Source organism: Chlorocebus sabaeus, chromosome 21 (genome assembly GCF_047675955.1).
Source record: "Chlorocebus sabaeus isolate Y175 chromosome 21, mChlSab1.0.hap1, whole genome shotgun sequence".
In the NCBI taxonomy this organism is placed as follows: Eukaryota; Metazoa; Chordata; class Mammalia; order Primates; family Cercopithecidae; genus Chlorocebus; species Chlorocebus sabaeus.
The window spans coordinates 28,991,846-29,005,536 of record NC_132924.1 but is presented as its reverse complement, the minus strand read 5'-3'; the positions used below and the strand labels follow the sequence as shown (position 1 = coordinate 29,005,536).

Genomic DNA, 13,691 nt, shown 5'->3' with positions numbered 1-13,691 from the left:
ACACTCTCCCAAGACTTAAACCAGGAAGAAGTTGAATCCTGGAATAGACCAATTGCAGGCTTGGAAATTGAGGCAATAATTAATAGCCTACCAACCAAAAAAAGTCCAGGACCAGATGGATTCACAGCCGAATTCTATCAGAGGTACAAGGAGGAGCTGGTACCATTCCTTCTGAAACTATTCCAAACAATAGAAAAAGAGGGAATCCTCCCTAATTCATTTTACAAGGCCAACATCATCCTGATACCAAAACCTGGCAGAGACACAACAAAAAAAGAGAATTTTAGACCAATATCCCTGATGAACATCGATGCAAAAATCCTCAATAAAATACTGACAAACCGAATCCAGCAGCACATCAAAAAGCTTATCCACCATGATCAAGTGGGCTTCATCCCTGGGATGCAAGGCTGGTTCAACATTCGCAAATCAATAAACATAATCCAGCATATAAACAGAACCAAAGACAAAAACCACGTGATTATCTCAATAGATGCAGAAAAGGCCTTTGACAAAATTCAACAGCCCTTCATGCTAAAAACTCTCAATAAATTCGGTATTGATGGAACGTATCTCAAAATAATAAGAGCTATTTATGACAAACCCACAGCCAATATCATACCGAATGGGCAAAAACTGGAAGCATTCCCTTTGAAAACTGGCACAAGACAGGGATGCCCTCTCTCACCACTCCTATTCAACATAGTGTTGGAAGTTCTGGCTAGGGCAATCAGGCAAGAGAAAGAAATAAAAGGTATTCAGTTAGGAAAAGAAGAAGTCAAATTGTCCCTGTTTGCAGATGACATGATTGTATATTTAGAAAACCCCATCATGTCAGCCCAAAATCTCCTTAAGCTGATAAGCAACTTCAGGAAAGTCTCAGGATACAAAATTAACGTGCAAAAATCACAAGCATTCTTATACACTAGTAACAGACAAACAGAGAGCCAAATCATGAATGAACTTCCATTCACAATTGCTTCAAAGAGAATAAAATACCTAGGAATCCAACTTACAAGGGATGTAAAGGACCTCTTCAAGGAGAACTACAAACCACTGCTCAGTGAAATAAAAGAGGACACAAAAGAATGGAAGAACATACCATGCTCACGGATAGGAAGAATCAATATCGTGAAAATGGCCATACTGCCCAAGAATTTAAAGATTCAATGCCATCCCCATCAAGCTACCAATGACTTTCTTCACAGAATTGGAAAAAAACTGCTTTAAAGTTCATACGGAACCAAAAAAGACCCCGCATTGCCAAGACAATCCTAAGTCAAAAGAACGATGCTGGAGGCATCACACTACCTGACTTCAAACTATACTACAAGGCTACAGTAACCAAAACAGCATGGTACTGGTACCAAAACAGAGATATAGACCAATGGAACAGAACAGAGCCCTCAGAAATAATACCACACATCTACAGCCATCTGATCTTTGACAAACCTGAGAAAAACAAGAAATGGGGAAAGGATTCCCTATTTAATAAATGGTGCTGGGAAAATTGGCTAGCCATAAGCAGAAAGCTGAAACTGGATCCTTTCCTTACTCCTTATACGAAAATTAATTCAAGATGGATTAGAGACTTAAATGTTAGACCTAATACCATAAAAACCCTAGAAGAAAACCTAGGTAATACCATTCAGGACATAGGCATGGGCAAGGACTGCATGTCTAAAACATTGAAAGCAACGGCAACAAAAGCCAAAATTGACAAATGGGATCTAATTAAACTAAAGAGCTTCTACACAGCAAAAGAAACTACCATCAGAGTGAACAGGCAACCTACAGAATGGGAGAAAATTTTTGCAATCTACTCATCTGACAAAGGGCTAATATCCAGAACCTACAAAGAACTCAAACAAATTTACAAGAAAAAAGCAAACAATCCCATCGAAAAGTGGGCAAAGGATTTGAACAGACATTTCTCAAATGAAGACATTCATACAGCCAACAGACACATGAAAAAATGCTCGTCATCCCTGGCCATCAGAGAAATGCAAATCAAAACCACAATGAGATACCATCTCACACCAGTTAGAATGGCAATCATTAAAAAGTCAGGAAAAAACAGGTGCTGGAGAGGATGTAGAGAAATAAGAACACTTTTACACTGTTGGTGGGATTATAAACTAGTTCAACCATTGTGGAAAACAGTATGGCGATTCCTCAAGGATCTAGAACTAGAAATACCATATGACCCAGCCATTGCATTACTGGGTATATACCCAAAGGATTATAAATCATGCTGCTATAAAGACACATGCACACGTATGTTTATTGTGGCACTATTCGCAATAGCAAAGACTTGGAATCAACCCAAATGTCCATCAGTGACAGACTGGATTAAGAAAATGTGGCACATATACACCATGGAATACTATGCAACCATAAAAAAGGATGAGTTCGTGTCATTTGTAGGGACATGGGTGCAGCTGGAAACCATCATTCTCAGCAAACAGAAAATCAAACACCGCATGTTCTCACTCATAGGTAGGAATTGAACAATGAGATCACTTGGACATGGGAAGGGGAACATCACACACCGGGGCCTATTATGGGGCGGGGAGGGGGGAAGGCTGGCATTGGGAGTTACAACTGATGTAAATGACGAGTTGATGGGTGCTGACGACTTGATGGGTGCAGCACACCAACGTGGCACATGTATACATATGTAACAAACCTGCACATTGTGCACATGTACCCTAGAACTTAAAGTATAATAAAAATAAATAAAATCTAAAAAAAGAAATAAGCTGCTATTACTGCTAACCAAAGATCTCCTCCAATGATTTATTAATTTTACACATGAACTAGGAGATATTGCATGAAAGCTTTTGTTAGGAAATCTTAATTAGTTAAAAAAAACCCTTACAGGATAAAAGGGGTGCCTCTGAGATAGAATTTTAGTGACATCTTCAGTTTCTGGTTACATGATATTGGTTAAGCTTCTGAAAAAAATCAAACAAATCCACAAACTTTCCTGATATGAATCCAATCTCATTAATTTTCCTTTTCATTTAATCAACAAATATCAGCCAGTCTGTATAAGCCCACTGGAAGGTCTCTTAATTCAGTAGTAGTCTTACCTCAGGTATGCTCCATACATGAAGAACAATCCCATCATTAGTCCATTTAAAATAAAGATTACACCAACATAAAAGCAAGCAGGATCTCCCAATCCTTTGAAAAGATACAGATAATCAGTGTTTAATGAATATATGACTCTAAAGCAACTGGGCATAATTATCTCAGTGCTTTGCAATCAAGAGCTCATGAATCTGCTGAAAGCATTTGCTTTCCAGATTGCTGCTGTGTTTAATTCTTTACCCTTATAAGAGTTTGTGTGTGTGTGTGTATGCAGACACATATATATGTGTGTGTGTATATATATATATATACGCATACACATATGTAAGCTCACCCTTAATGAGGTATTATATAGTTACACTTACACTTTATACTTTTTATAATTGCATTTGTACTTTCCTCTAATGAATTACTATTATACTGTAATGATTTGTTGGGGATTCACATTTATTTAGCTGATGCTGCTAGTGTTCAGTGTCTGGAACTGTCTGTAGAACCACTTAATGAATACAAAAGAAAAACCATTGCATTATCTTTATCTTTTGCTAGGCTGTAGGAAGAGTTAAGATATGGTTTTGACTTCAGGGTACAGCTTTAGTCTATACGAAATGATCCAGTCATTTGATCCATCATTATGTACAGCTAGAATCTTAGTATATTCCATAGAGAAGATTGTGCATGTGTGTGGCAATATGTACTTTACAATCATCCCACATTTTTCTCAGAACAAGTTTATGATATTAGCTGGTATAAAAATACTTTTCTTATGATTGAGAAAACAGAACATAAGATATTCAACTTGTCAAAGGTTATTTCACTTTAACTGGCTGTAGCCAAGGTCTGAAGGCTGGCCTTCTGATTCCCCCTGCCTCTCTGATCACTCCTTTCAGTCAGTTCCAGTAACTTCTCTTGTTTTATGTACCACTCTTTAATATTGGACCACCTTACGCTCTGTTATATGCCCCCTTCATTTCTCCATCTGCACATTCTCCATAAATAAATTCTTCCACATCCATGGCTCCAATGATCTATATACAGATGACTCCAACTCTACATTTAATCCAGAACTTTCTCCTTATTCTCATACTCAGATAGCCACTTCATGTTCCCACTCTGAGGTGTCTTAAGTACCTCAAATTAATGCATACACAATGAAACATAACAAAACAAACCCACTGCTGTTCAAATGCTTCTTACCGTTCAAAGGAGCTCAGTTACTGAAGCTAGAAACCCAACTGTGTTTCACATGATTCTTCACTCACCTTCCCCTCCCTTACCAAACAATTACCAAGTCTCGTCCATGCTACTTCCAAAATCTCTCTCACACCCAGGCATTTCCACATTATCTTTCCTGCAGTCACTTGCTGAGAATAGAGGAAGTCTCCTACCTGGCCTCCCTGAACCTACTTTTGTCCCTTTTCTAATATTCTTTCCATACCATTGACTAAATAATGTTTTAAAATGAAAATCTGTTAAAATTCTTCAATGGATAAAGTAAAAAAACATTCGCCAGTGCACGCCTTTCATGATCTGATCCTTCTTTATATTCCCAGCATCATTTCATATCATTTTTCTTCTCCATTGCTTCCAGGAATTCTAGCCTTCTTTCAGTTCTCTCTTGCTTCAGGATATTTGAATATGCTATTCCCTATTCTTAAAATAACCTCTCTTACTCCTAATGTTGGGAACCTTATTTTCTTATTTGTAATATCCACCACAGTTGTAACTGCTAAAAGCCCCCTTACAACATAAACTCGATGAGGGTAAGGCTCCACGCCTAGCTGGTTCATCTCTGTGTCCCAAGTGCCAAACACGAACCTATCACTTATCGGGAATGTAACTAATACCATACTTAGGTGACCATTTTCACCACTCAGACAGGGTCACACCTTCTAGCTGACTGAATCATTGCTAAGCCTCTCATTTTATGAGACATTTTCTCCAATCCTTTACATCGTACACAAAAAAGTATAATTGCCCCTCAAATATCCTCATCAATTCTATTTTTACTGAGGGAATCAGTAAAAAATATAAGGAAAATAGATTTAGTTTATATCCCAAGAGTTGAATGTTGTTACAAGTCTAAAAATTTATTCATAAAATATAGTAAGTCATGTTCTTAAGAATTTGAAGAAATAAAGAAAAAACAACAGTGTTAGTGTTATGAAAAGAGATATATGTGGCTCTGAACAACAGTCTCAAGGGATAGCACCGTACTTGAATTATAAAAGTGCTGAAATGTAAACATCTTAAATGGAAGTGACCACTATGTACCCTGGAAAGCTGTTAGATGATTCCAAAAGCAGTTCTTTGACAAAGAAACCAATGTAGAAGATAAATAGGAAGAGTTTTATTAATACTACTCATGGACTATGAGCATATATAAAAAAGTAATATTTCTAAATCAATCTATTATTGCATATCTGATTTTTAAATATGTATGAATAATTAAATTTATACATTAGCTATTACAAATAGATATTTGACTATTTAATCTATCCTCAAAATTTATATATTGAAGCTACCCCAAAAAATATCTTTCTGCATCTTCACATTCTGAAATAGAAGACTAACTTATAGTCAAGATTGCCTTACAATGGGATATGTTAATACTCAAATTCCAAAATTTGTACTCAAATTTGTAAGCACACAGCCTTCTCAGAAAACTACTTTAAAATGGAAAATACTCATTGAGGTGAGTCAGTTCTAATTTTTTTTTAAATCAACAACAGTATTTTACAATAATTCTTAAAAGTGAATCATAATATTATTAAATGTTTATGAATGTTTACAAATGACAGCATTTTTGGAAGAAACATGCCTTCACAGCTTTGAACTTCATTAAGAGGTTCTATTCTGGTGACATTCCAGCAGGTCTTAGTCTCTAGTCCAAATAAATTCATTATTCCCATGAATGTCCGATACCAGGAGGCTATGATTACCTTTAAAAAGATAAAAACAAAGAGATAATGGAGGAAAATACATTCTCTTCATAATAATCTTTCCAAAATACCATTTTGTGATGGTTGCCTTAAACATTATAAACTCTGACAAGTTTATTTAGATCATTTCACTTGGGAATCAGTCACTTCAAAATTATACATTATGCTTCTATATAGAAAAATATTACATATGTGGTAACCAATTCTGTAATATAATAATAGTAACTGTAAGTCAATATAAAAATATATAATTAAAACATGGTGATTAATAGAAAAATACAAAGATTTATAGAAACATTTCATAATTCATTTCATTTAGATCCTTGAATTTATTTTTTCATAACATATATAAAATATATTATAAAAACTGGAGCAGAATGTGCCCATTACAATTTTAACCAAGCAGAAGATTTAATTGACCAGTTGTCTCCAATCTGCAAGCTATTTTTAAAAGTTCAAAGACAAAGGAAAAATAACACAAGAAAAAAATTTCCAACAGAATGTTCATGTCTCAGAGGTTTTTAAAAAATAACAGTACACATTCTAGAAAACTAATGTGAGATCACTGGGGGGGAAGTCAACAAATAAAGATTTGAAAAGAGAAAGCAAGCACCTCTTAGAGCTAACCATTTTTAATATTTTGGTGATTGGCCAGGCGCAGTGGCTCACACCTGTAATCCCAGCACTTTGGGAGGCCAAGGTGGGTGGATCACGAGGTCAGGAGTTCGAGACCAGCCTGGCCAACATAGTGAAACTCCATCTCCACTAAAAATACAAAAATTAGCTGGGCATGGTGGCAGGTGCCTGTGATGCCAGCTACTCAGGAGGCTGAGGCGGAGAATCACTTGAAATCGGAAGGCAGAGACTGCAGTGAGCCAAGATCACACCACTGCACTCCAGCCTGGGTGACAAGACCGAAACCCCATCTCAAAAAAAAAAAAAAATGTTGGTGATTATCTTTCCAGTCTTCCCCCTAGGCATTTAAAACATGAAATTAGAGTTACTCAATACTACCTAATGAGATCATATTATCAATGTTAATGTAATATACATCACTAAACATCATAAACATCTTTCCACATCTCACAAGTGTAGATTTATTATGCAGCTTGATATAGTAGGAAAAGCATAGCTTTGATGTCAGAATTGAACTCAAATTCTGACTCTACAAGTTATAGTTTCTATGGTCTCAAGAAATCCTTCAACAGCTGTCAATCACTTCATCTCTCAAATGAGTTTAATAATAACTATTCTACAAGAGAAGTGAGATAAGAGCTCACATATACAGTCATATGTGTCCTAAGTATAGTGCTGGCATATAGTATGCAGTGAATGCTTTTACCTTTTTAAAACATTCTGTTCTAAACTTACATTTTTATTTGTAAATGAGAAATTTATCTCCTGTGAACACAGTAAGTATGAACATAAAATTCAACATTGCAGTACTACGTAGTGTTGGAGTAAATCTAGATCCTCTCAATTTTTTATCTCTGTGATGTGAAAAGACTGGGAACAAGTCCTGTTCTTCATAATGCTCTCAAGTTTTAAAAACAACTGAACTATATTATAATTACTTTTGACATTTTTCATAATGTCGAGAAGAAATTGAAAACTGTGCTTACTAATTATTAAATAAACATGTTGAATAATTTTAAAAAATGTTGTCACTGGGACCATACTGTTAGAAATTAATGGAACAAGAAATAGAGAACTTTACTATGTAATTAAAAGATTCAGGTATAACCAAAAAATTAAAAATACCAATTATCAAACACTGAGAGAAATGGGGCTAGTGTAATAAGTTAAACCCTCATTTTATATATACAGAGAAAGTCAACATTAACTGAAATTGAAGATACAGGAAATAGGTTTTTGCATTCGGGTTTTTGCATTTACATTAGAGTTATGAAGATAGCCATTAGAGTAAATAAAAACAGAAGAGTGCCTCCAAAGAGTAAGCAGGGATGCAGAGAAAGTCGGTGCAGAAATTTGTGGCTTTAATCTTAGGCAGATCTATATTATCCAATTGTTACTATTGCAAATTACATTAAAAACTTACAGAAATCAAAATCTGAGAAATTTTCCAAGTACCTGGAAATTAAGCAACACAATTTTATTTTATTTTGTTATTTGTGTGTGTGTGTGTTTCTAGAAGGTTTTTAAAAATTATTATTATTTTTAAGTTCCGGAGTACATGTGCAGGATGTGCAGGTTTGTTACATAGGTAAACGTGTGCCATGGTGGTTTGCTGCGCCTGTTGACCCATCATCTAAGTATTAAGCCCAGCATGCATTTGCTCTTTTCCCTGATGCTTTCCCCTGCCCTGCCCTTCCCCTGCAAGCCCCAGTGAGTGTTGTTCCCCTCCCTGTGTCCATAATAACACAATTTTAAACTGCTGATGGATCAAAGAAGAAATCACATGACAAATTAGAAAATAATTTGAACTGAATGAAAATGAAAATACAATATATAAATATTTAAGTAATACAAATGTTTGCTATTGGGAAGATGGAGTGGATGTACTTTTCCTGATTACTCCCTTGAAGTACAACTGAAAACCCTTTGAGTTATATACAAATCAAACATAATAAGACTCTGAAAAGTAGAGAGAAGACAGACTTGAGACCCAAAGAACAACATGGTTATGAGTTCCATGGGCTCTCTCTGTGCCTCATTTTCTCAGATTTGGAGTTAAAGAGGCTGGCAATCCAGAAACGCCAATGGCCACTGCTATGGTTTGAATGTGTCCCATCCAAAATTCAGGTGTTGAAACTTAATGGCCAATGTGATAGTATTAAGAGATGGGACCTGTAAGAGGTGATTAGGCCATGAGGACTCCCCGCTCATGAGTGAGATTAAAGCTCTCTTGCTCTCCTACTGTCTGCCATGTGAGGACACAGGGTTCCTCTCCTTCAGAAGATGCAACATCAAGGCACCATCTTGGAAGCGGAGAGCAGCCCTCACCAGACACCAAATCTGCTGGCACCTTGATCTTGGACTTCCTTTGACTCCAGAATTCTTAGACTCCAGAACTGTGAGACATAAATTTCTATTCTTCATAAATTACCTAGTCTCAGATACTTTGTTCAAACAGCACAAAACAGACTGAGACAAATATACAAAAAGTACCAAAAAAGTCCAAAGACCAGAAAAGGGGCAGCCTAGAAATACAGAAAACCTTTAGATGATCATCTTTCTGCTCCAACTAATTGCCACAGGGAAAAAAAAAAAAAATGTGGTTCCACCCCTACCATATAAACAAAGGTCAAATGGGAAAGCTAGACTTCTACCTTCTCTGGGCATTTTTTTTTTTTTTTAAGATGGAGTCTCACTCTTTTCACTCAGGCTGGAGTGCAGTGGTGCGATCTCAGCTCACTGCAACCTCTTCCTCCTGGGTTCAAGCCAATTCTCCTGCCTCAGCCTCCCAAGTAGCTGGGATTACAAGTGCCCGCCACCACACCTGGCTAATGTTTGTATCTTTAGTAGAGACAGGGTTTCACCGTGTTGGCCAGGTTGGTCTGAAACTCCTGACTTCAGGTGATCCTGAAAGCAACAAGATAGTGCCTTCCCCCCTTTCCCCTTCCTTTGCTTGAGTGATGCCAGAGGTATCCAGTTAAAATAGCAGGTTTAAATAAAACCCAGTCTCATAATACTCAAAATGTCTAGGTTTCAAGTGAAAATCACTCATCAAGAACCAGAAAGGTCTCAAAATGAATGAGAAAATAAATGGATTCCAATACTGAGATGAAAGAAATATTAGCATTATCAAGGATTTTAAAGCAACAATAATAAATATACTCTAATGAGCATGCTTAAAACAAATGGAAAAATTGAAAAGCTTACCAGAGAAATAGAAAATCTCGCAAAAAACCAGAAATCAATACTAAGAACAAAACCACACAGTTACATGGAAATTAAACAACCTGTTCCCGAATGACTTTTTGAGTCAACAAAGTAATTAAGGTGGAAATCAAGAAATTCTTTGAAACTAATGAAAATAAAGAGACAACATACCAGGATTGCTGGAACACAGCTAAAGCAGTGTTAAGAGGAAAGTTTACAGAGCTAAATGCCGACTTCAAAAAGTTAGAAAGATCTCAAATTAACAACCTAACATCACACCTAGAGGAACCAGAAAAATAAGAGCAAACCAAACCGAAATCTAGCAGAAGACAAGAAATAACCAAATCAGAGATGAACTGAATGAAATTGAGACATAAAACACCATACAAAAGATCAACAAAACCACAAATTGGTTCTTTGAAAGAACAAATTAAGTTTAATAGACCACTAGCTAGACTAATAAAGAGAAAGAGAGAGAAGACCCAAATAAACACAATCAGAAATGACAAAGGAGATATTACCATTGACCCTGTAGAAAAGCAAAAAACTCCGAGACACTATTATGAACAACTCTACGGACACAAACAGGAAAACCTAGAAGAAATGGCTAAATTCCTAGAAATACATAACCTCCAAAGATTGAACCAAAAAGAAATGAAAACCCAGAATAGACCAATAACAAGCTCCAAGACTGAATCACCAATAAAAAGCCTACCAGCCAGAAAAAGTCCTGGAACAGATGACTTTACAGCCAAATTCTACCAGACATATAAGGAGAGCAGATACCAATCATACTGAAACTATTCCAAAAAATTGAGGAGGGATTCCTCCCTTACTCATTCTATAAGGCCAGCATCATTCTGATGCCAAAATGTGGCAGAGCCACAGTGTAAAAAAGAAAACTTCAGGCCAACATCTCTGATGAATATAGATGCAAAATCCTCAACAAAAATACTAGCATACTGAATCCATCAGCACATCAAAAAGCTAATCCACCACGATCAAGTAGGCTTTATTCCTAGGATGCAAGGTTGGTTCAACATAGGCAAACCAATAAATATGATTGATCACATAAAAGAACTAAAAAAAAAACAAAAAAAACCCACATGATTATCTAAACAGATGCAGAAAAGACTTTTGATAAAATTCAACATCTTTTCATTTTAAAAACCTTCAACGAAGTAGGCAATGAAGGAACATACCTCAAAATTAGAAGAGCCATCTATGACAAACCCATAGCCAACACCATACTGAACAGGCAAAAGCTAGAAGCACTTGCCTTGAGAACTGGAACAACAAAAGGATATTCACTCTCCCCATTCCTGTTCAACATAGTACTGGAGGTCCCAGCCAAAGCAATCAAGAGAAAGAAAGAAAATAAATCCATATAGGAAGACAGGAATTCACACTATCTTTTTTGTAAACAATATAATTTTATACCTAGAAAGCCACATAGTCTCTGACTAAAAGCTCCTAGATATGTCTTTTTAAAACTTCAGCAAACTTTCCGGATGTAATATCAAGGTACCAAAGTCAGTAGTATTTCTATGCACCAACAATGTCCAAGCTGGGAGCCAAATCAATAATGCAATCTCATTCACAATAGCCACAAAAAAGTAATAAAAAACTTATAAAAGAATACCTAGGAATACAGCTAACTAGAAAGGAGAAAAATCTCTGCAATGAGACTTACAAAACACTGCTGAAAGAAATCAGAGACAATAAAAACAAATGGAAAAACATTCCATGCTCATGGATAGGAAGACTCAATATCGTTAAAATGACCATACTACCAAAGCAATTTACAGATTCAATGCTATTCCTATCAAACTACCAATGACATTTTTCACATAATTAGAAAAACTATTCTAAAACATATATGGATACTCCTTCAGCGTAAATAAGGTTACATAAATAAATAAAATAAAACACATATGAAACCAAAAAATAGTTCAAATAGCCAAAGCAATCCTAAGCAAAAAGGACAAAGTCAGAGGCATCATACTACCCAACTTCAAACTATATTTCAAGGCTACAATAATAACCAAACAGCATGGTGCTAGCACAAAAACAGACACATAGACCAATGGAACAGAATAGAGAGCCCAGAAATACAGTCACACACCTAGAACCATCTGATTTTCAACAAACCTGACAAAACAAGTCAATAGGAAAAAGGACTTCTTATTCAACAAATGATGCTGGGATAATGATGCTAGCCATATGCAGAAGACTGAAACTTCATCCTTTCTTTTCCCCATACACAACAACCAATTCAAGATGAACTAAAGACTGAAATGTAAAACCTAAAACAATGAAAACCCTAGAAGAAAACATAGCAAATACCTTTCTGGACATAAACCCTGGCAAAAATTTCATGACGAAGATGCCAAAAGTGATTGCAACAAAACAAAGATTGACAAATGCAACCTAATTAAAGAGCTTCTGTATAGCAAAAGAAACTACCAAGAGAGTAAACAGACAACCTACAGAAAGGGAGAAAATATTTGCAAACTATTCATCTGACAAAGGTCTAATATCCAGAATCCATAAGGAACAAATCAAAAGTAAAAAACAACCCTATTAAAAAATAAGTACTCCATGCCACTCCCAGTCACAGTCTCCCGTGCCTTGTTCAGCTCCAACATGGCAAAAATCTCCAGTCCTACAGAGACTGAGTGGTGCATTGAGTCCCTGATTGCTGTTTTCCAGAAGTATGCTGGAAAGGATGGTTACAACTGCAGTCTCTCCAAGACGGAGTTCCTAAGCTTCATGAATACAGAGCTGGCTGCCTTCACAAAGAACCACAAGGACCCCAGTGTCCTTGACCGCATGAAGAAACTGGATGTCAACAGTGATGGGCAGTTAGACGTCCCAGAATTTCTTAATCTGATTGGTGGCATAGCTGTGGCTTGCCATGACTCCTTCCTTAAGGCTGTCCCTTCCCAGAAGTGGACCTGAGGACCCCTTGGGCCTGGCCTTCAAACCCACCCCCTTTCTTTCCCGCCTTTCTGTCATCATCTCCTCCTCACAGCTCACACGTCCCCTGAGCCCAGCACACCCACCACATCATGCACGCCCCACCTGTGGATAGTAATAAACCAATGTCACTTTTTTAAAATATGAAAAAAAAAGTGGGTGAGGACATGAACACAAATTTCTCAAAATTAGACATTTATGTGGCCATCAATCATATGAAAAAGTGTTCAACATCACTAATCATTAGAGAAATGCAAATCAAAACCACACTAACCCAGCCAGGATGGCTATTATTAAAAAGTCAAAAAATAACAGATGCTGGTGAGGTTGTGGAGAAAAGAGGATGCTTATACACTGCTTGTGGGAATGTAAACTAGCTCAAACACTGTGGAAAGCAGTTTGGAAATTTCTCAAAGAACTTAAAGCTGAACTACCATTCAACCCAGCAATCCCATTCCTGGGTATATACCCAAAGGAATATAAATTAGCCTACCATAAAGACACATGCACATGTATGTTCACTGCAGCACTAGTCACAATAGCAAAGACATGGAATCAACCTAAATGCCATCAATAGTGGAATGGATAAAGAAAATGTGGTACATATATCCCATGAATATTACGCAGCCATTATAAAGAACAAGATAATGTCCTTTGCAGCAACATGGAAGGAGCTAGAGGCCAGTATGCTGACTGAATTAATGCAGGAACAGAAAACTAAATACTGCGTGTTCTCATTTATAAGCGGAGCTAAACACTGAGTACACACGGACACAAAGAAGGGAACAACAGACACTGGAGCCTACTTGAGGGTGAAGGGTGGGAGGAGGG

The 13,691-nt window shown here is 36.7% G+C and overlaps 1 protein-coding gene and 1 pseudogene across 1 annotated transcript in view; one reads left to right on the top strand and one right to left on the bottom strand.

Moving 5' to 3' along the window:
- The window catches only part of LOC103226296 (probable C-mannosyltransferase DPY19L2), a 97,732-nt gene that overhangs the window by 72,308 nt on the left and 11,733 nt on the right, over nt 1–13,691 (bottom strand). The window contains exons 2-3 of the mRNA XM_073008973.1: nt 5,918–6,038; nt 3,096–3,189 (exon numbers count right to left, since the gene is read on the bottom strand). Coding sequence (XP_072865074.1) covers nt 3,096–3,189; nt 5,918–6,038 — 215 coding nt within the window. The remainder of the gene's footprint in view (nt 1–3,095; nt 3,190–5,917; nt 6,039–13,691) is intronic.
- LOC103226250 (protein S100-A11 pseudogene) lies at nt 11,715–12,931 on the top strand (annotated as a pseudogene).